This window comes from Hemicordylus capensis, chromosome 15 (genome assembly GCF_027244095.1).
Source record: "Hemicordylus capensis ecotype Gifberg chromosome 15, rHemCap1.1.pri, whole genome shotgun sequence".
NCBI classification, from domain to species: Eukaryota; Metazoa; Chordata; class Lepidosauria; order Squamata; family Cordylidae; genus Hemicordylus; species Hemicordylus capensis.
In genome coordinates this window covers 2,578,799-2,600,207 of record NC_069671.1, presented here as the reverse complement: position 1 = coordinate 2,600,207, position 21,409 = coordinate 2,578,799, and the positions used below count along the sequence as shown (strand labels likewise).

Genomic DNA, 21,409 nt, shown 5'->3' with positions numbered 1-21,409 from the left:
CATTGTGTGGGGAGTGTCAGATGCAAGTTCTAATGAGATGTTGACTTCATTTTATTTTTAAACTCATTGAAACAATTTTAAAAAGAATTTTTGGGGTAGGTCCATGGGCATCCGCAGCCCTCATCTCATCTTTTTCCGGTCCGCCTCCCCCAGGCGGCCGTTTGCTTTAACCCAGCTCTATGGTTTGCGCATGCTCACGCCTCCGCTTCGGGTCAACAGAGAAAGTTCCTAGTAGCAGGAGTACGCATGCGTCCACGGGATTGCTCCCGCCCCCTTCCTCGTTTGTGCCTGCCCCGTGTGCGCGCGCATCCCGTCAGGCGCGGACATTTCTGTCCGTGTTTTTTCGAGCTGCGCCGCTTGAGGTGGGCTGAGCCGCCGTCACCATGCCGGCCGGACCTGTGCAAGCGATGGCACCTGCCCAGCCAGCGCCGACTGAAGCGAAGCAGGTACTTTCCAGCCGGTTACTTTCAGTAAAGGGGGGTCCCCGCCCCGCCCTCCACACCCCTCCCCCCGCGCTCAGGGCCTGAGCCGCTCGAGGTCCAAGTCCCAAGATGCTTTGCGAGTCGAGCGGTGAATGCTGGGAGTTGGAGTCTGTAGCGCCGCCAATGTGTCTGGCTAGGGTCCATGCACCTAAACCAGGCCTGCTCAACTTAGGGTCCCAACCTTAGAGTTAGAGATGTTCCCTCTAACACGGAGTCCCAGATGTTGTTGACTATAACTCCCAGAATCCCCGGATGCAATGGCTTTTGCTTGGGGGCTATGGGAGTTGTAGTCAACAACATCTGGGTATCCCTGTTAGAGGGAATACTGCCCCCACCCAGCTGGTTTTGGACTATAACTCTCATAATCCCCAGCCACAGTAGCCAGGGATTATGGGAGTTGTAGTCCAACATCTGCAGGGGGGCTGAAGTTGAGCAGGCTGCAGGCCTGACCTAAACTCTTGATCGCACTTTGGTGGGGGCTGGGGTGAGATTCACCCCCACTACCTATTTGGGTGTGTGTCCCCTGCTGAGCTCTCCAGTTGCTGACATCAATTCCAAGAGGCCAGGTAAAAGGCAAACATGTTTGTTTGTTTTTAAAACTATTATTAATTGCATACAGTGTTCCCTCTGTAGGGAAGAGGTGAGGTTTGAGATGGAGTCCTTGTGATTAGTTGCTCCTCTTCCCACAACAGAGGCTGTTGCTTGAGGCAATAGCATTGGAGCCTGCTCAAGGGATGGCTGTGCATGTATTTATTGTGCAGTCAGTGGGTCGTTTTGAAAGGCTCTCCGTGCTTTTGCTCACTGTGATTCTTCTTGCAGCCTGAAGATGAACCCAAAGAGGAAGCCGCTCCAGCCAAACCTGTGGTGGGAATTATTTATCCGCCCCCTGAGGTTCGAAATATTGTGGACAAGACAGCCAGCTTTGTGGCCAGGTGAGTAACCCTAGACCAGATGAACAGACTACCGAGTGCTTTGCAGAGATAAACAAGAGTAAGGTTCTGATCCTCTTGGTAGGTGTAGTTGGTCAAATGTATTAAGGGGTGAAGGCTGTGAGGTGTGAGATTGCAGCAATCATTTTGGTCTTCGTGTTATGGCAGAGCACTCTGTTATTTATTTACTTTGTTTAAAATATGTTTCCACCTTACTCTTCGGCTGGTTCACCAACCGTGCCCTTTCCTGGAAGTGAGTGATCTTAAGACATTGGTGCACATGCTGGTAACCTCCAGGTTTGACTACTGGAATGCACTCTACATGGGGCTGCCTTTGTATGTAGTCCAGAAACTGCAGTTGGTGCAGAATGCTGCTGCCAGATTAGTCTCCGGGTTGTCCCAAAGAGACCATATTACTCCTGTTTAAAAAGAACTACACTGGCTACCAATAGGTTTTTGGGCAACATACAAAGTGCTGGTTATTACCTATAAAGCCCTTAATGGCTTGAGCCCAGGGTGTATAAGAGAATGCCTTCTGAACCCCACCACCTATTAAGATCTTTAGGGGAGGTTCGTCTGAGGGTGTCGCCGGCTCATCTCGTGACGACTCAGAGGTGAGCCTTTTTCGGGCGGGGGGTGCAAATTGTCCTCATTTGCCTAAAACCTGCATATTTTTCTCAGGAAAAAAATATTGTGCAAGTTTTCCTGGTGCCCTAAATTGACGGTGATCTGGTTTGGCATGTCATTTAATATATGTATATATATTTTAAAAACTATATATTATTCTTCTGTTTACAAATTAGCAAAACATATACACACTTTCTCACACGTTTTCTGTTGCTACTAATGTATTTTATGAAACAATGATCTCTTTTTAAAAATAAATTGTAAGCTTCCCACGGGGGGGGGGGAAAAGCATGGGGAAATTTTCTGGAATTCTCCATTTTGGAAGATTTCCCGTTGAAACATTTCCGTCCCTAATGTGGTCTTAGCAGTTTTTACCAAATTGTTTGCTTGCTTTGGTGCTGATGTTTGCTGTGCGCCCTCTCCAGAAACGGCCCTGAGTTTGAAGCCCGTATCCGCCAGAATGAAATCAACAACCCCAAATTCAACTTCTTGAACCCCAACGATCCTTACCATGCCTATTACCGCCACAAAGTCAACGAGTTCAAGGAAGGGAAGGCACAGGAGCCCTCGGCAGCCATCCCGAAGGTCATGCAGCAACAGCAGAGTGCCCAGCAGCAGCTTCCCCAAAAGGTGGGTGGCTCCGCTTCAGTCTCTTCCTGTTCCTGAGCTCCTCTCTGTCCTCTGTGAGGCTGTGGGAAGGCCCGTTACCTGCATGTCTACCCTTTGTGGGAAGTAAAGTGTCCCACTGGGGAAGCATTGCTAAGAACAGTGGTTTCCAAAGCATCGTTCTCTGCCCCCCCCCCATTAGTAAATGAGCCTGCTGGGGGTGGGGGGCAGAGGAATGAGTGCTCAGTGTGATGTTTGACAAGGCTTGCAACCCCAAGAGATGGACAACCTTTGGCCGACAGCATTGCAAAAGTTCCGCTTTTGCTGTGTTCTTATGCTTTCCTTGTCCTGACCATTGGGTCTGCAGCGTTCAAATTTGCAGTGGTGTTTTAAGAACTTTGTAAAAGTTGCAGAAACGCTAAAAACTACTATAAAATTTGATTGGTGTCGTCAGGAATGGAAACAAGCAGAGATGTCCTCCACAGAGGAGGTATAACCATTTGGTCATTTTTTCCATAGCCCTGCTCTAAGCCTTTTGCTCTGTGCAGAAATGATTGCAATTTTACCCTCATTTACATACATACATACATAAGAGCCCCTGGTGGCGCAGTGGTAAAACTGCTGCCCTGTAACCAGAAGGTTACAAGTTCAATCCTGACCAGGGGCTCAAGGTTGACTCAGCCTTCCATCCTTCCGAGGTCGGTAAAATGAGTACCCAGAATGTTGGGGGCAATATGCTAAATCATTGTAAACCGCTTAGAGAGCTCCGGCTATAGAGCGGTATATAAATGTAAGTGCTATTGCTATTGCTATTATTCGGTCCTTGACCAGCAGTATTTTACCCTCATTTGTTTGGGGTAGGCTAAAGAAGGGGTGAGAACAGAGAGGAAGCTGTAAATGCAACAGTGCGACCCCCCCCCCCATGTTCCATCTTTAGAGGGGTCGGCATCGCCATAAATCACTAGGAGCCTTTGTTCCCTGAGATGGTACCAATGGCCAGAATTGGTGGGCCTGGCTCATGGACTGAATGCGGAATCACTGTTACGAGACTTCCTCTTTCTTCACAGTTAAGATGTGGATAATACGTTGATAGCCTCTTAGGTTGCAGCTGGGCAAATACTAGACCTGTGCATCAGAATTTCCAGAAGTTCTGTCGGAAAGGCACCATTCCACTGCTGCTGCATGGAGGTGGGCACTCCTGGTACAGCCCAGTTCATGAAGTGCCTGCCATTTCTAGCATCGGGGTGGTGGTGGGAGTGTGTGAAGGAAATGCCGAGAAAGGGTGTAGGGCAGTGTTCCCTCTGACAGGGATTCCCAGATGTTGTTGACTAATGCTCTCTGCTGCACCTGGGAATGCTGGGAGTTGCAGTCAACAACATCTGGGAATCCCTGTTCAAGGGAACACTGGTGTAGGGGCATCTAGGAACTGTCGTTCTTCTCAGTGCTTTCCTTCTGGGAAAGGGCTGGGAGGAATTCCATAAGAAACTGCCTTATTCTGAGTCAGACCCTTGATCCGTCTAGCTCAGTCTTGTCTCCTCTGACTGGCAGCAGCTCTTGGGTTTCAGCAGGATACTTTCCCAGTCTTACCTAGAGATGCTGCCGCAGGTTGATTGTGGGACCTTCAGCATGGAAAGCAGATGCCCTGCCATTGAGCTATGGCCCCATCCCCAATAGTTCCCAGGACACTCCTCACGCCCTCCCAGTGCCCCCGCACACTTCTGGTTCCACTGAAAAGCTCCTCCACCCTCAGTGCTGGAAATGGCAGTCACTGTGTAGGGCTGTCTGTGCCGGGAGTGCCTGCCTCCATGCACTGCCGAGGGAGGAGTATTTTTTTTGTGGGAATTGGAAGTTCTGATGCACAGCCCTTGCAAATACAAGTTTCAGTGTGACCTTGAATTGAACTGGGGCAGAGTGTAGGTGGTGATGCGTCTGTCTGTCCTCTGTAGGTCCAGGCCCAGGTGATTCAGGAAACCATCGTCCCGAAGGAGCCTCCTCCGGAGTTTGAGTTCATCGCAGACCCGCCTTCCATCTCAGCCTTTGACTTGGATGTGGTGAAACTGACCGCCCAGTTTGTCGCCCGGAATGGCAGGCAGTTCCTCACCCAACTGATGCAGAAAGAGCAGAGGAACTACCAGTTTGATTTCCTGCGCCCCCAGCACAGCCTCTTCAACTATTTCACCAAGCTGGTGGAACAGTACACGAAGGTACCCATTCTAGGCTTCCACTGGGCAGCTGAAAAGATTCACTCCCTTGAACATGAGGGGCACTAGGAGGATGACAAGTGTCTCTCTCAAGGGAGTAAACTTCAGTTAACTTCCTTCCTGTCTCTGTTGAAAAGAAATTCTTGCAGGGATGCTGGAGGAAGAAGTAGGCAAATCCCAGGGGTTAGGATGCTTCCATTCTGATTATGTGTCTTTGGTGTGACTACAGTAATATAACATTTGTTGCACCGTATGAAGGAAAGCTGGTGAAGTGGTTAAAAAACGACCATAGTTCTGTTCTGAATTGAAACAATAAAGATAATGCCAAATCAATGTTTGGCAGAAACTGGCATGTCACCATTTCAGAGATTGCCATTGATAGCGAATTATTCTTACCTTAATTTTGTACAGAGACAGTTCATAGAAACCTGTTTCAAGTTTTAGGTGGGGCTGTATTTGGAAGATGGGACGGAAAGAGGACACACACATTTTAAACGAGAGCTGGTCTTGTGGTAGCAAGCATGAATTGTTCCCTCTGCTCAGCAAGGTCTGCCCTGGCTTGCACTGGGATGGGAGACTACATGTGAGCATGGAGGGGATGGGGCCACAGCGCCCTATTTAGTACACCACAGCTGCTTAATAAAGAGCACCTCAACACCATAGGGGCCACAGAAATCACCATCAGCCAATTACAAAAAGCAGCTTTACTGGGAACAGCCTATATTCTGTGACGATATCTATAACAATTGACAATAAAATCCTGGCATCCCAGGTCCTTGGGAAGGACTCGATGTCTGGATAAAACAAACCAGTCAATAACACCGGTCTGACTGTGTAAACAAGAAATAATAATAATAAACCTTATTTGTTAGCTGCCCCATCACAAATTGTTCTCTGGGCGGCTCACAATAGAGGATTAAAACATAAAATAAAAATACATAACACATTAAATCATAACGAACAAGAAAGCTGAAAAGATACAAAGAATACAAAATACAATACAATACAAAGCAGCGTAAAAATACATTTTAAAATTAGTTAAAGATCAGATCTGATCTGAAAACCCCAATTTAAAAGGCCTGAGTGAACAAAAACCTGCCTCCTAAAAGAACAAACGTGGGGACAGCCATGAAATCCTGAGCCACCCCAGAGTCCAGACAAGGCAGTCTCAGCATGGATGTTGAAGTCACCCAAAGTAATCCATCTGGGAGTCCAAGCTGACTCTTTTGAACACCAGATTCAGTTCAGACATCAATAGACATGCTATGTTGCCATGTGTTATGTTTATGAGCTGTATATTTTACTTTGTCATGTTTAACCTTTTTAAAGAACCAGAGTGCTTCCTTACATCTTGCAAATTATGTTTCAGATCTTGATCCCACCTAAAGGTTTAATAATAAAGCTCAAGAAGGAGGCAGAAAACCCCAAAGAAGTCTTAGATCAGGTAACCAAGTCTCTATTACAATACCTTTTAGCTGCCTAATGGTGCAGCAGGGAAGCAACTTGCCTAGGGAGCAAAAGGTTGCTGGTTTGAATCCCCGCTGATATGTTCCCCAGACTATGGGAAACCCCTATATTGGGCAGCAGTGATATAGGAAGATGCTGAAAGGCATCATCTCACACTGTGTGGGTGGAGGCAATGGTAAACCTCTCCTGTGTTCTGTCAAAGACAACCACAGGGCTCTGGGGGTGCCAGGAGTCGACAGCGACTTGATGGCACAACTTTACTTTGTAATACCTTTTGCAAAGGTTAAATCTGTCTCAAAATACTCTCTTTTGAGGCCCCCTCAAAAGGTGTCTTGCAACGTTCAGTCCATGTCGAGCTCCCATTGCAGCCCATGAAATCAACATAAATGTTGACGCGTGGAAAGCAAGAATGAAAACTTGGGATGCCTTGCTCCCAAAGAGCTCTTCAGTGTGTCCCACAACTTGTAATGTTCAAGGCCATCTCAACCACAGACTGATCCAGATGTCTGGGCTGGTCTTCGCAGCTAGTCAGGGTCTGTGGCTGCTGCCAGCCCCCTCCTTTCCGAGGTGAGGTGAGCCGAAACCCTTGACTTTGAGCTGAGCTTGGGAGACACTTGGAAGTGGCCAGACATCTTTCGGCTTCCTTGACTCCCCATAGGCCTTTCCAGTAGTGCCTCCCCTGCCCCGAACCTGTAGCAGGGGAAGAGGTTATTCTTTGCTGGCACCTTGGACTTTGGGGGTATCTGGAAGCAGCCGGACCTCTTTAGTTTCAGAATCCCTCTGAAACACTTCATGAGCTCCAAGAAGCCCCTGCCCTTCTTGCTCCAGACCCCAAAGACACACTTGCCATATCTGCCACTGTCACTGGCTGGGGTCTGGACCAAGGGCTGTCAAACTCAGGTCCCCAAAGTTTGTTGGACTACAACCCCCATCATGCCATGCCACAATTGTCCTGTCATTGTGGCATGGGATTTGTGGTCCAGCACCATCTGTGGACCGAAGGTTGGAAACCCCTGGTGTGGGGAATTGCTTCCATTATGCAGGCTGGTGCCTGCACTTAGTTTGGTGAGAAGTTCACAAGTTTATTATTGTTAGTCTGCCTGCGCCAGATCGAAACTTATCAAGGCTTGCTGCTGGTAACTGAGGGGAAACGGCCCTTTTGGGATTACTGGTCTGTTTTTTAAAAAGCACAACAGTAATACTGTAATGGATATATCTTTAAACCATAAGCTAATTTGGCCAACCTATAATGAAAGATGGAGCCCTGCATAGATCTAGAATTGGATGTGAAGTCCTAGCTGAGTCACTTCCAAGGACCTTCTAGTGAAGCCATGCCATCTTCCACGGTGGTTCTGGTGGAAGTCCTATTAAATTGGCCCTGTGGAGGTTCCCTTTAATTTGACCCCAGTAAGGTGAGATGGCCTCTTGTGTCCTCCTGTGCAGGCCTGCTACAGAGTGGAGTGGGCCAAGTTTCAGGAGCGGGAGCGGAAGAAGGAAGAGGAGGAGAAAGAGCGAGAGCGTGTCGCCTATGCACAGATTGACTGGCATGATTTTGTGGTGGTGGAAACCGTGGACTTCCAGCCCTCTGAGCAAGGTTGGTTTATTTGCTCTATTAAGTCATACAGCTTGACTCCTCATGAAAGCCCAGTGAGCTTGGTGGAAGTAGGGATGAACTAGTGCCCTCTGGTGCAGTCACCCAGTCTGGTCTGTTGAGCTTGTCCTCCACTAGCTTTTGGACAGGAAGGAGATGGTCTTGCTGCCAACCGGGTGATACAGCTGCTGCTAAAAAATCCTATTGAACTTTGTGCTACATTAAGAAGAGGCAGAGTGTCCACTCTGTTCTGGACTGGCGAGACCTCACTTGGAATATCGGCTGGTATTCAGTAGCTCGGTAGTACGACTCAGGAGTTACTCTGGAGTTCATTTCAGTGACTCCTCTGGAGTCATTTAGTTGGGTGTCAGCCACTGTGTCCAGTTCTGGGCGCCGTAATGGTTCAGAGGAGGGCAACGAAGGTGGCAGCGGGGTCTGGAAGCCCAGTCTTCCAAGGAATGGTTCAAAGAGCCAGTATGTGTAGGCCAAGGGGAGAGATGGTAGCCACCTTCCAGTATCTCAAGAACTGTTGCAGCGGAGGAGGAGGTGGAGTGGACTACTGCTCTGTTGCTTCTGGGGGCAGGACAAGAACCAGTGGTTTCAATGACAAAGAACAGATTTAGCCTAGGCACTAGGAAGAGTTTCCTAACTGCAAGAGCTGTTTGAGAGTTCAAAGAGCAGTCTGAATTTTTACTGGAAAGAATGTAAATGCCTGGTGGTTCCATCATAAGGTTGCAGTGAACATGACTCTTCTCTCCCCCCACCCCGGCTTGTGCTGCAGGCAATTTCCCTCCTCCGACTACCCCCGAGGAGCTGGGTGCTCGCATCCTGATCCAGGAGCGCTACGAGAAGTTTGGCGAAAGCGAGGAAGTGGAGATGGAGGTGGAGTCGGACGATGAAGATGAGAAGCAAGAAAAGTCCGAGGAGCCGCCCTCCCAGTTAGACCAGGACACCCAGGTGCAGGACATGGATGAGGTGAGTAGCTGGCCTTAGCACAGGTCGTGCCAGTGTGGCAAAGAGCAAAGGCTGCTTTGCTGGCAGGTAAAGCCTGGTTCGATATTCAGAGAGAGCATTTTCCACAAGGGTGTGGTCCTCCAGTAGCGTGATGGAGGTCCTGAATGTCTGGTGGACAGTAATTCAGCAGGTGTATGTGGAGCAGCCCTAAATCATGTAGTAGGAATTGAAGTTGCAGGTAACCCAGAAAGGAATAGGGTGCCTTTTTCTTTTCATCCTTGTTCTTTTTAAAGGGTTGGGCTCTCTGTTCACCCACGAATTGGAGCCCTTTATTTTATTTATTTATTTATTTTTATATTTCTACACCGCCTTTCATTAAAAGAAAACTCCTGCTAACACCTGGTGTTTATCCCTGCTAACTTGGCAAAGAGGTACCTTTTAAATGTGGTGATTCTCTTTATTTAGCAGGGGGAGTAACTGGCCCTATCCACCCCTAGCACAGCACCTCCAGTGACTGTTGCTGGTGTCAGTCTTATGTTTCTTTTTAGACTGTGAACCCTCTGGGGACAGGGAGCCATCTTATTTATTTATTATCTCTCTGTGTAAACCACCCTGAGCCATTTCTGGAAGGGCAGTCTAGAAATCGAATGAATGAATTAATGAGAAGTTGGTGCGAATAGCAAAGCATCTCTTGCCTGTTTCCTGGTCCTTCATTTTTTTTAAATCTGAAGGGTTCTGATGACGAAGACGAGACCCAGAAAGTCCCGCCCCCTCCGGAAACTCCCATGCCTCCACCTCTCCCTCCAACTCCAGACCAAGTCATTGTCAGGAAAGATTACGATCCTAAGGGTAAGCTGCTAGTCGCGAGCAGGTGGATGGATGACGTGCAGGGTCTGCATTCCGGACCTCGAGGCCCGCTCGAGCGTTTCTAACCATGTGGCTTCTCCTTCCTCCAGCTTCCAAGCCTTTGCCCCCCGCCCCAGCGCCAGATGAGTATCTCGTCTCCCCCATCACTGGAGAGAAAATTCCAGCCAGCAAAATGCAAGAGCACATGCGGATCGGGCTCCTGGATCCCCGCTGGCTGGAGCAGAGGGACCGCTCCCTCCGGGAGAAGCAGACCGACGACGAAGTGTATGCCCCAGGTCAGTCCAGCGAGGCTCCCAGGGGGCGGCTGTCAGTGCCCTTGGCGCTTGTGCGACCCTTGTTCATCCGTTGTATATTTTGAAGAATGTAGGTGGTTGCTTTGGGCGAAGTAGTCATACTTCCCAATTACCGACAGATGCCAAATTTTGCAAGAGCAATCCTGTTACTGGAATTAACAGTGTACTCCTTTTTATACTGGAATATGTGCACTGAAAGGCCTAATTATTATTATTATTATTATTATTATTAGTAGTAGTAGTAGTAGTAGTAGTAGTAGTAGTAGTAGTAGAAGAAGAAATTGTGACTATAATAATCATATTTGAACTGTTCTTGTTCTCAGCAGATTTTTAATACTCGGTAATCAGATCAATAACTAAAAAATGGCATAATGCCCGAGAGAAGCAGAAGATCTTTCTCAAATTCAAATTTACCATATGTGGTCGTTTCTGTATTCAATAAAATGAATAATGCTTAAAGTTGAAATCCCACAAATTTCATACTGTTCTTTGACTTCCCTTTTGCAAGTTCATTAATAAAAAATTCTATGAAATATAGGAAAGTTCATGATATTAAATATAAGCGTAATCTACACAAAATGACTTTGCCCAGTTAATGACTGGCCACACCACCTAGTTATTTCATACCTAATAACGGAAGTAGTTGCATGCTTCAAAGGGCTCTCCTGTCTTCTGTTAAGTGTAGTTGGGTGGAGGAGTGTAATAAAACCGGTCTTCAGAATGGGTTGCACAGAACCCTGGCAAAGTTGGTGAATGTGGTGTATTTCGTTACTCCATTCATTGATCCAGGCCAGCTTTTGAATGGCGATTTAGTTACTTTTATTCCTGACCTGGAGTAGAGGTGGGGTTAAAAAAAAAAACCCAGCCAGCAGCAAGATCCTGGAAAAGCAGCCTGCACTTGCCTCTCTGTACATATCTGTTTCATTAAACTGCTCATATTCCTGATTCCGCTCCACTGCCTTGGCCTTGCATACCACAACTCTTTCCTCTGGATTCTTCAGTGAACAGAGAAGGAAACCCACAACCTCACTGGTCAAATTTCTTGGGTCTCCCATTTCAGTTTAGTTGTTACAGGATGGTGACAGGGGCTCATGACCCTCAAACCACTTTCTGTCTTGAAGGACAAAGCGGTGTAAGCACTCCTTTCATTCCTGCCTAGGTTTGGATATTGAAAGCAGCTTGAAGCAACTGGCTGAGCGCCGTACCGATATTTTTGGTGTGGAGGAGACCGCGATTGGCAAGAAAATTGGGGAAGAGGAGATCCAGAAGCCTGAAGAAAAGGTATGGCCAGAGCTAGTCTGGCAGCTGTGGAGGGACGGGCATCCTCTCCCTCCAGCTTGCCATGTTTGGTCTTAGCGCCCTCCCTCTTCTCTTTCGCCGTTAGGTGACCTGGGACGGCCACTCTGGAAGCATGGCCCGGACTCAGCAGGCCGCTCAGGCCAACATCACCCTGCAAGAGCAGATTGAGGCCATCCACAAGGCCAAGGGGCTGGTGCCCGAAGATGACAGCAAGGAGAAGATCGGCCCAAGCAAGCCCAACGAGATGCCGCAGCCCCCGCCTCTTTCCTCGGCCCCCAACATGCCGACCAGCGCACCTCCAATCGCTTCTGTGCCCCGCCCGCCCTCGGTAGGAGCTGCTGTTTCTGAGCTGAGCAAACGAAAAGCCTGGCTTCTCCTCCAGAATCAGGGTTCACAACCTTGGGTCCCCAAACGTTGTTGGGCAACAACTTGCACGGTCCTCGGGCACAAGGGCCTTCAACCCCAACAGCTGGAGACCCAAGCCTGAGAACCTCTGCCATAGATAAGTTCAAGTTATGTATCTGATCACGTATTTGTTGCACTTAGAAACCTCTCAACATATAGATCTCCAGGCAGTGCACAGCTGTTTAGAAGGCAGCAAAAATGAAACACAATGAAAGCAGTTAAAGCCGTTTGAAAGTATTTCTAGCAAAAAGCCTGAGGAAACAGGGCTTTTGGGAAGGCAACCAGAGATGAAGAAGCTCTTATAGTGACACAGGGAGTGTGTTCCCAAGCCCTGGGGCAGCCATGGAGAAGGTCCGGTTCTGCACTGCCACTAAACAAGCCAGTGGCAACTATAACCAGATCTCTCCACATGGTCCTGGGAGGCGGTGGGGTTCATGACAGAGAAGGCACTCTGGACCCAAGCCATCCAGGGCTTTAATAGCTTGGCTCCTTTAAGCTACCTCTTAGAGCTCACGTTTGGGGTGGTTCCAGAGGAGGGGCTATGTGTGGGCAAGCACCCCACAGACAAGCAGTTTGCTCCCCCATTTATGATCTTCAGAGGACTTATTTCAGTGAAAATGTGCTCAGGGCAAGAGTGTTAATGTGACATATATGATGATTTCTGTTTCAAAGATCTGAGTGGATAAGACACATCTCATCCACTAGGAAATGCACTATGCCCCTTCTGTGTCCCGGTCCTTCTCCTCGTCCCACCACTGCCCACATTGTCTTCCAGATGCCGCCTCCTGTCCGCACGACGGTGGTCAGTGCCGTTCCCGTCATGCCTCGTCCCCCGATGACATCGGTGGTCCGCTTGCCACCGGGCTCGGTCATCGCCGCCCCCATGCCGCCCATCATCCATGCCCCGCGGATCAACGTCGTTCCGATGCCCCCTTCCGGTCCGCCCATGATGGCCCCCCGGCCGCCTCCCATGATTGTGCCGACAGGTCAGTGCTGAGCAGTTTCTCTTTGGCCGAACAAGGACTTGAGGGTTTTGACTTGTAAAGAAGCCCATCAGAATGGCTGCCCAGAATTGGCTTCTGGCAGCACCTTCTCCGTGGTGGCCCCACACCCTCCCTCAGCTGCGGGATTGAGGTGCCCCAGGTTTCAGCAGAAAAGGGTCTACAAGTTTCGTTGGGACTATGTAAATGAAAGGCCCTAGCCATTTCTGAAAGGGCATTAAGCCCAGAAAGTCCATGATACAAATTCTATTTCACTTGGGTTAACCAAACCTTTTAATCCTGTTGGTTTAGTGGATTATGGCCGTCCTGTGTCCCACTAGTATGACAAGATGATGTTGTGAGCTTTTGGTTCTGCCCCTGCCAGACCATGTAGATTAGGCCACCTTCGATTTCTTTTTTCAAATAACGTAGTCTGTTCCGGCCTACAGTTTAGGCAGGTAACAATATTTATAGAGGGGACTCCTTTCCCCCCAAACATTCATAGGCTTGGAAGAAGAGGAAATAGATGGTGGCCAGAAGCCACATTTCTCCTCCTCCCAATTCAGTTTTCCTCTTTCCTGCCCCTCTAAAATTTCATGCTCACCCAGTTGGTCTCCCTCACTCTTCTCCTTACCTCTGTTCACGAAGGGTCAGAGCTTATCCCATAATCCAGGGATTCTCAGACTTGGGTCCCTGGACGATGTTGGACTCCAGCTCCCATTATCTCCTGCCATAATACCGTGGTGGCAGAGGATGATGGGAGCTGGAGTCCCACATAATCCTGGGACCCAAGTTTGAGAATGCCTGCCATGACCCAACCCTAACCCTTCCTCTTCCCCACACATCCCTCGTTCACAGAGAGCCGAGGTGGACTGGTTCAGTCTCTCTCCTCTGGCTCTGTATCCTCCTTTCCAGTATAAGGTAATTACCCCCCATCTGTGGGAAGGAGCTGTATTGGTACTCTGCAGCTGTGCAGAAGGAAGGCAGAAGTGGCTGAGGGCCCTCCGCACACCCGTGTCCTGTTGAGGAGTATCTCCCTGATCAGACTTGAATTACCCAAACCAGTCAGAAGGAATATATCTTGCTTTGTTCATTAGGTCTGGGCATATCATTACGGTGAGACAATTCGAAGCTGAGCTGTAGGTTGTGATTTTAAATCTGTGATACATACTTTTATATGTCTGTTAAAAAGCTCACACTCTGCCAGACAGAAGGCTCCAAACTCAGTTCTGTCAAAGGTACACTGTATGCCGCCATGTGTCCTCCAATATCACCTGCGATGGATTAATAGCTTAGGACGTTGGCGCAATTCCATACAGCTTCCGTTCGAAACGAAAGTCTAAATAGGCGCTATTTGAATATCATTAGGTTGCCGCTGGGCATAAGCCATTGACTAACTAATTGTATCTAATTGTTACAATATAGGATACAGACAGGGACCAGTCAGCAGTCCAGGTAACTCCTTAAATGTCATTGTGGCCTCAGTGTCGAAACCCGCCTAATCACTAACCTTCCAGTCCAGCTAACTTGCATGCCTCCACTTCTTCTCTTGTCTGTCTGGAGTGGGGTGAGGGAGAGCCTGGCTGTGGTGTGTGTCTGTGTGTCCCCCGTTCTGACCTTGTAGCGTCCTTGGCCCGACGGTCACTGCTCTTCAGAGGTTTTGTGGCTGCATGCTGGCTTGGGTGCGGAAGCTCCAGATTGTGAGACACGGAGGCGGGGATGCAGGAGGAGCCATAACGGCAGCCCTTTTGCCGGGAGCCAGATCTCTGTGTGCTTTTCCGGCGGTGTGAGACAGCCCGTGCGGGCCGGCTGCTTTGCGTGTGGCGCTCCTCTCGACACGTGACTCGCTGCCCTCCCAAGTTCCAGATGGGTGGTTCAAGGTTTCTCCCCCATGGCTTCAGATTGCCCGCCTGGCAGCGTTCTTGCCTGGAATCCTACTTGCTTCTAAATGCAACCCCTCCCAGCGGTCCCAAGCCAAAGAACTCCCAGTGGAGTTGGATATGTGTCACTTCAAGACGGAATTATACAGTCTGCATACCAAGCATTTGAAACCCAGGAAATGGAGAGTCAGGGTAGACTCACACACATGGTGAATCCTGGGCATCCCCCTAAAATGAGTGTGTGGATGAAAGGTGCTTGTGCTATACAGTTAGACTCTTCAGAGAGGGGGGGATTGTCTGTGGCTCCCTGTTGAATTGCAAATCCAGGTTTGCTGCCCTAAAGCAGCCTTGAATGGGATCTCTGGAGAAATCTGGATGTCTTGGCAGTCTGGATATATGTGAGGCAAGTGCATAAATAACATTAACTTTTCTTAGTGGCGTAGGAGGCGAGAGCCTAGGAGAGCACTTCTGCCTCGTCTGGGAGAAGATGCTTCATTGGTCCTTAGAGGCATCCCATTTTTCTGTGTGTATGAACTTCTGTGATACCGATGCAAAGCAGAGTTCTCCATGCCTCCAGCTTGCCAGTGAGAAGCATTGATGTTTAGACTTGCAGCAGGGATATGATCAGTTCGGAGCATCCTGGCTTTTGCGGTGCTTGTCAGGGAGACGACTCTGGCTTTCTGAGGCTCTTCGCTCTCTAATCTCCCTCTAATCTAGCTTTTTGCCTTGGAGTCACCATTGAATACTTCCTTTTCTGTGTCTGTATTTTCTTAAAGGCAGGGGTGTCAAATGTATTGAAACGGGCTGCAGACCACCTTGCTGTGGTTGGTGTGGCCCAGCAGATGCGTGAAGGTTCTCTGCTTTGCCCATGGCAGCAGCTGACAGCAGTGGGAGGTGGCAAAAGTTAACATGGCCTCTCCCGTGTTATTTATTTATTTATTTATTTACCTATTTGATTCCCCATATTTTTATACTGCCTGATATGTAAATCTCTAGGCCTCCACAGTCAGTACCTCCGTCTCATTTGGATTCAACTTCAGTTTATCACTCATCCGGCCCATTACCGCCTCCAAGCAGGCATTTAGGGAAGATATGCCATTTCCTGATGAGATCGACATGGAGAAGTAAATCTGGGTGTCGTCAGCATATTGATAACACTCAGTACCAAAACCTCCTGTTGATCTCTCCCAGTGTTTTCATGTAGATGTTAAAGAGCATTGGAGACAGACCATGGCAGACCCTGATGAGCAAAGGGGACAATTCATGCTTGCTACTTTATGGGAGGAGAGCTGGTCTTTTTATTTATTTATTTTTATATGTCTATACCACCCAAAACTTGCATCTCTGGGCGGTTTACAATTAAAATCAATTAAAACATCAAATCAGCGAACAATTAAGATCATTTAAAACACTTAAAACCCAGCATTAAAAATTTTAAAACTATAAATCTAATTAAAAGATGTATTGCGGTCTTGTGGTAGCAAGCATGAATTGTCGCCTTTGCTAAGCAGGGCCTGCCCTGGTTGCATTTGAATGGGAGACTCCATGTGTGAGCTCTGGAAGATCTTCCCCTTAGGCTGGCTCTCCACTGAGAGATTGTAACACAGCTAAACAGGGTCCTGACACCAGCTTCCCTGCTCTAAGTCCCAGCTCTTGTGTCCACGACCCCACCGTGTCTCACCTCATTATTGTCTTCCCTGCTCTGTTTGGCTGCTTCTGCCCATTTTCCCATGTTTTCTCCACTCTCTAGACTCTGCAAGTGGATTAGTCTGTGCCCAAGTCTTAGAGCAAAGGGAGCTCCTCACCCTCTCCTCACTTCTTAGCCTCTATGCAATCTTAGAAGCAAGGACTGGGTTGGTTTGCTCTCCCCTGGCACTGGGAAGGCCTTCATGGGGTCCCAGAAATTGTATTTTCAGCAGAAATGGGAAGAACTGTTGGACAGTTGAACCATCTGCCTCCCACCCTAGTGAGTTCTCCTTCACTGGAGGTTTTCAGACAGAGACCGGGCAGCCGATAAGAGAGAGAGACTCCCCGATGTTGTTGACTACAACTCCCAGCATTCCTAGCTGCAGTGGCCTTTGGCCAGGGATGCTGGGGGTTGTAGTCGACAGCGTCTGGGAGTCCCTGATACAGGAAGCACTGCTGGAAAGCCGCCAGTCACAGATACTGCGGCAGATTCCTGCAAAGACCTCTGAGGTCCCTCCCAGCTCATTGGGCTCTTATTGGGCATTTTCTACCTTTGACACCCCACCACTTTCAGGTCTGTGTCAGTCTCTGCTTCCCCGCCCTCCAACCATCACTGGTGGGTTTTCTTGCAAAGTAACCCTTTCCCGTTGCTCCAGCATTTGTTCCAGCTCCTCCGGTGGCGCCCGTCTCGGCCCCCACGCCTATGCCCCCCGTCCACCCCCCGCCTCCCATGGACGATGAGCCGGCCTCCAAGAAGCTGAAGTCCGAAGACAGCCTCATGCCAGAGGAGGAATTCCTGCGCAGGAACAAGGTGCACCGTTGTTTGTTGACATGTATAGAAAAGCTTGTGAGTCCCTTTCGACCAGCGGAGACTCTTCTGGGGTTCCGTGCTAGTCCAGGGAATCTTCCTGCTTCGTGGAGGCCGGCCTGGGCGGCATCCGGTGCACCATCTCGGTCTACCGTCTCGGTCAGCCTCGAATCGCATCACTTGAGGACGAGGCGAGTCTGTATGGAGATGGGAACTGGAGAAGGGAGCGGAGTAGAATTGCCCCTCTGATGGGCTTTCCCTGCCTCTTTCTTCCCTGCTGTCCCTCTCCCTTGCTCTCCCGTTCTGACAGTCTAATTGTGTCTGTTCCCCCAGGGCCCAGTCACAGTCAAAGTCCAAGTCCCCAACATGCAGGACAAGACGGAATGGAAGCTGAATGGCCAAGTCTTGGTCTTCACCCTCCCGCTCTCCGACCAGGTATGTGGCCCAGGGCACATGACACTCCGCAGCCAATGGGCAGCTTCTGTACCCCCAGGCCGTCGTCTGGAGACCAGAAGTGTGTGTGGCCTGCCCAGGTTGACCCCTAGCTTGAATGGTCAGGAGCCATCTTAATGGCCAGCCGAGGGGTTCTCAACCTCCGGTCCCCAGACATTGTTGGACTACGGCTTGCCTTGGGTGATTGTGACTGGGGATGATGGGAGTTGTAGTCCGGCCTCATCTGAGGACTCCAGGGTGGCAACCCCTGGGTAGAGAATGCACATGCTTTCACATAGTGGGGGGTACCAATAGCACAGATACTTCCACTCTAACTTGAAGACAGTTTACTGAGAAGTACTGTTGGGAAACTGTGACTGCATACAGAATAGATACTAGGCTCTAATATGGTTGCAGAACTCCCTGGGTGATTCTGGGCCAGTCACTTCTCTCCCAGCCCAACCTGCCTTGCAGAGTTGTTGTGAGGATAAACGCAGACCATGGACTCCTCAGAGGAACATAGGGAGCTGCCATATACTGAGTCCGGCCATTGGTCCATCTAGCTCAGTATTGCCTACACAGACTGGCAGCGGCTTCTCCAAGGTTGCAGGCAGGAATGCCCTCTCTTGGAGACGCGACTGCTATATATCACTTTTCAACGAAAAGTTCTCAAAGTAGTTGACAGAAGAAAAATAGTAAGAAGATGGTGGTGTTCTGTCCCTCAAGGGCTCATAGTCTAAAAAGAAACACAAGGTAGAGACTGCAACAGCCGCTGGATGCTCTGCTGAGATTGGATCAGGAGAGTTGTTCTCCCCCTGCTAAACAGAAAGAGCTGCCACTTGAAAGGGGGCCTGCAGGAGCAGCACTCTCCAAGCACAGGGTTCTCCTCTGCTAGGTTTGCCCAGTCTATGCTGCACAGGTCTCTGGCAGGGTGCCCTCCTTGCTGATGAGGTCCGTCTTCTCTCCCATTCTTAGGTGTCTGTCATAAAGGTCAAGATCCACGAGGCCACTGGGATGCCTGCTGGGAAGCAAAAGCTCCAGTATGAGGTAGGTGGTCATGTGGACCCTCGGAATGCTGCTTGGCCATTGCACATATGGGCTTTGCATTTATTTAACTTATGTATGTATTGTTAAATGTATATACCGCCTTTCATTAAAACAATCTCAAGGTGGTTCACACAGAAAAAATAAAACGAGACTATAAAAAGTACGTAATTAAAAGATTAAGTTAGAATATAAGAACATAGATCTGACTAAAAAGATTTAAAATACAAGCATAAAATAACCATACAAAATACAAAGAAGCAGCAGTAGAGACAATCATATAAGAGCCTAGGTAAAAAGCCACGATTTGACATGCTTTCTAAAAACTCTGATGGAGTCCGAGGAGCGAATAGCCACCGGGAGAGCATTCCAGATTCTGGGGGCGGCAGCAGAGAAGGCCCCGTCCCGCGTGCACAACAACCGAGCCTCCCTCATTGTTGCCACCCGGAGCAGAGCCCCCTCAGATGACCCCGTCAAGTGGGCAGCAACCCTTGGGAGCAGGCGGTCCCTCAGGTACCCACGGGCCCAAACCATTAAGGGCTTTAAAGGTCAAAACCAGCACCTTGAATTGGACCTGGAAACAGACTGGCAGCCCGTGCAGCTCCTTCAAAATGGGTGTGATGTGATCCCAACAGGAAGCTCCAGACAAAACCCTCGCTGCCGCATTTCGCACTAGCTGCAGTTTCTGGATATTCTTCAAGGGCAGCCCCACGTAGAGCACGTTACAGTAATCCAGGCGTGGCGTGACTAAGGCATGGGTAACCATGGCCAGATCTGCCTTCTCGAGAAAGGGACGCAGCTGGCGCACTAGCCGAAGCCATGCAAAGGCACCCCTGGCCACCGCCTCCACCTGAGCTTCCAAAAGCAGAGCCGGGTCCAGCCATACGCCCAAGCGGCATACTTGCGCCTTCAAGGGGAGTGCAACCCCCTCCAGAAACGGTAGAATTGCCTGCTGCCTTTTCAGCATCTGTGCACTGTGTGTGCCACCTTTGGTTCCTTCACCCTTCGTTCATTTCCTTGGGCCCCCAAGATCCTTGCCCCACGCCGTGTCTCTTCACTTGACTCCCTCGAGCATCACAACAAGTTCGGCAACTGACCTCTCGGGTCCGGCTTGGAAAAATGGAGACCAGCACTTGGATCTCTTCACTCTTTTTGCCACTTTGGCAAACAGCTGTCCAGGCGAGAGCCATCTTCCGCGGTGCTGACCTCCCCGTGGTGCTGTGCTTTTCTCCATCCTGGGAGGGCCCTCTAAGAGAGACGGAGCCCCCTCTCAAGCGCTCTGTGGGAAGAGCGACACCTCCCAGCACTCTGTGCACGCCTCCCAAGTGGGCGCAGGGACTCCAGAAGGCTGTTTCCCTTAAAGGGGCACCTCCACTGCACTGGGGGAAGCCGAGCACTGCAGGATAGGAATGGGTAGTTTCCCACATGGTGCCTGGGGAACTAGGCAGAGGCTTCGGCTGAAGCTTCACCCCAGGCCCAGTAAACCGTGAGTCAGGGGGCCACACTTAGGCTTGATTGGGGCTGCCATTGGCCTTACAAGGAGGAACACTGGCTTGGATGGATGTGGCTTGTTCTCCTTTCCCTTGGCAAGTCTCGTGTTTGGAGTCCGACGGAGGCCATCTCTTCTTCTTGTGTCTTGCAGGGGATCTTCATCAAGGACTCCAACTCCCTGGCTTACTACAACATGATGAGTGGCTCCGTGATCCACTTGGCCCTCAAAGAAAGAGGCGGCAGGAAGAAATAAGAGGCCTCAGGGGGAGCTGCTGCCGTCCCGGGTGGTCTGTCCAGGGGACAAGCAGCCACTGGATTCCACCATCGGCCTGGAGTTCCCATTCTGACTGAGCTCAAGAGCCTTACGCCTGTCTCTGGTTGTCCCGGGAGCTGGGGCAAGTTCTGTTGCCCAGGCAGTAGCTGTGCCGTTGTGAATCGGTGTGCATGAACCTGGTTGCCCGCTTGTGCCGTGTCCGTAATGCCACTCGCGTTGAACCTTTGCTAGCCCTTCCTTCTCTGTGGTCCCCCGTCTCATTTCTTACTCGTCCCTCTTGTGGATGAGCTCTTGCCTAGCTTGGATCTTTTCCAACGACTTGTTTAACTTTCGGAGGAACTTGCCCGTCGGATGACGCATTTCAGTTCACGCTCTTGTAACGCATCGAGAAGTGTAGTGAAGCTACTGCAATAAAGTGATTTGCAACTCCCCACACGGAATCTGTGAGTGAATGTCTTTTGCGGTGGCCGGGCTGGCTTACTGAGAGAAGGAAGCCGATGTTCAGGGGCCTTTGTCGCCTGATCCCATGAAGGAGGGTGCCTCTTTGGCTGCCTGGGTTGGTTGATTTATTGGTCTACATTTGTGATCCCTTGCTCCAGATCAGGGCTTCCCACATGCGAGTACTCATCCTCACAGCTTCCCTGTGCTGCAGTCAGCAGCGTGTGGAAGCGTCTCAGGCTGACTGATAACCTTCAGAAAGTTAGCGCTGCATACACTGAAATTAATGAGACAAATAAATTGTTTTTGTTAATTTCAATAAGGCTGCTTATGGATGTATGGATGACTTGCAGTCAAAGACCAGCAGCGCTACAAACTATGTAAACTACTTCTTACAGCAGGTAAAAAGCATACAAAGAGTACTTCTCAATGAGCCAACGGTCTGACTCAGTATATGGCGACTTTCTATGTTCCTAGAGATGAAATGGAAATGGATGCTATCAAAATCTTGCCCTGGGTCAATTTAATTTAATTTATTTACAGGTATACACCGCTCTCCCGCCAAGGAACCCGGAGTGGTGTATGTGCTTAGGTTTTACCATCACAACAATCCTGTGAGGCAGGCTAGGCTGAGAGATAAGTAACTCACCCAGAG

General features: G+C 49.5%; 1 protein-coding gene across 1 annotated transcript; it reads left to right on the top strand.

The window, feature by feature from the left end:
* Positions 1–7: 7 nt before the first annotated feature.
* Positions 8–20,749, top strand: SF3A1 (splicing factor 3a subunit 1). The gene is made up of 17 exons (XM_053279501.1): positions 8–446; positions 1,302–1,414; positions 2,464–2,668; positions 4,591–4,848; positions 6,215–6,289; positions 7,756–7,906; positions 8,685–8,878; positions 9,589–9,706; positions 9,814–9,999; positions 11,177–11,298; positions 11,402–11,644; positions 12,497–12,707; positions 14,127–14,156; positions 16,924–17,078; positions 17,409–17,510; positions 18,483–18,554; positions 20,194–20,749. Exons 1-17 carry the CDS (start codon positions 384–386, stop codon positions 20,293–20,295), a joined length of 2,400 nt encoding a protein of 799 aa, XP_053135476.1. The 5' UTR covers positions 8–383; the 3' UTR covers positions 20,296–20,749.
* The last annotated feature ends 660 nt before the right edge of the window (positions 20,750–21,409 follow it).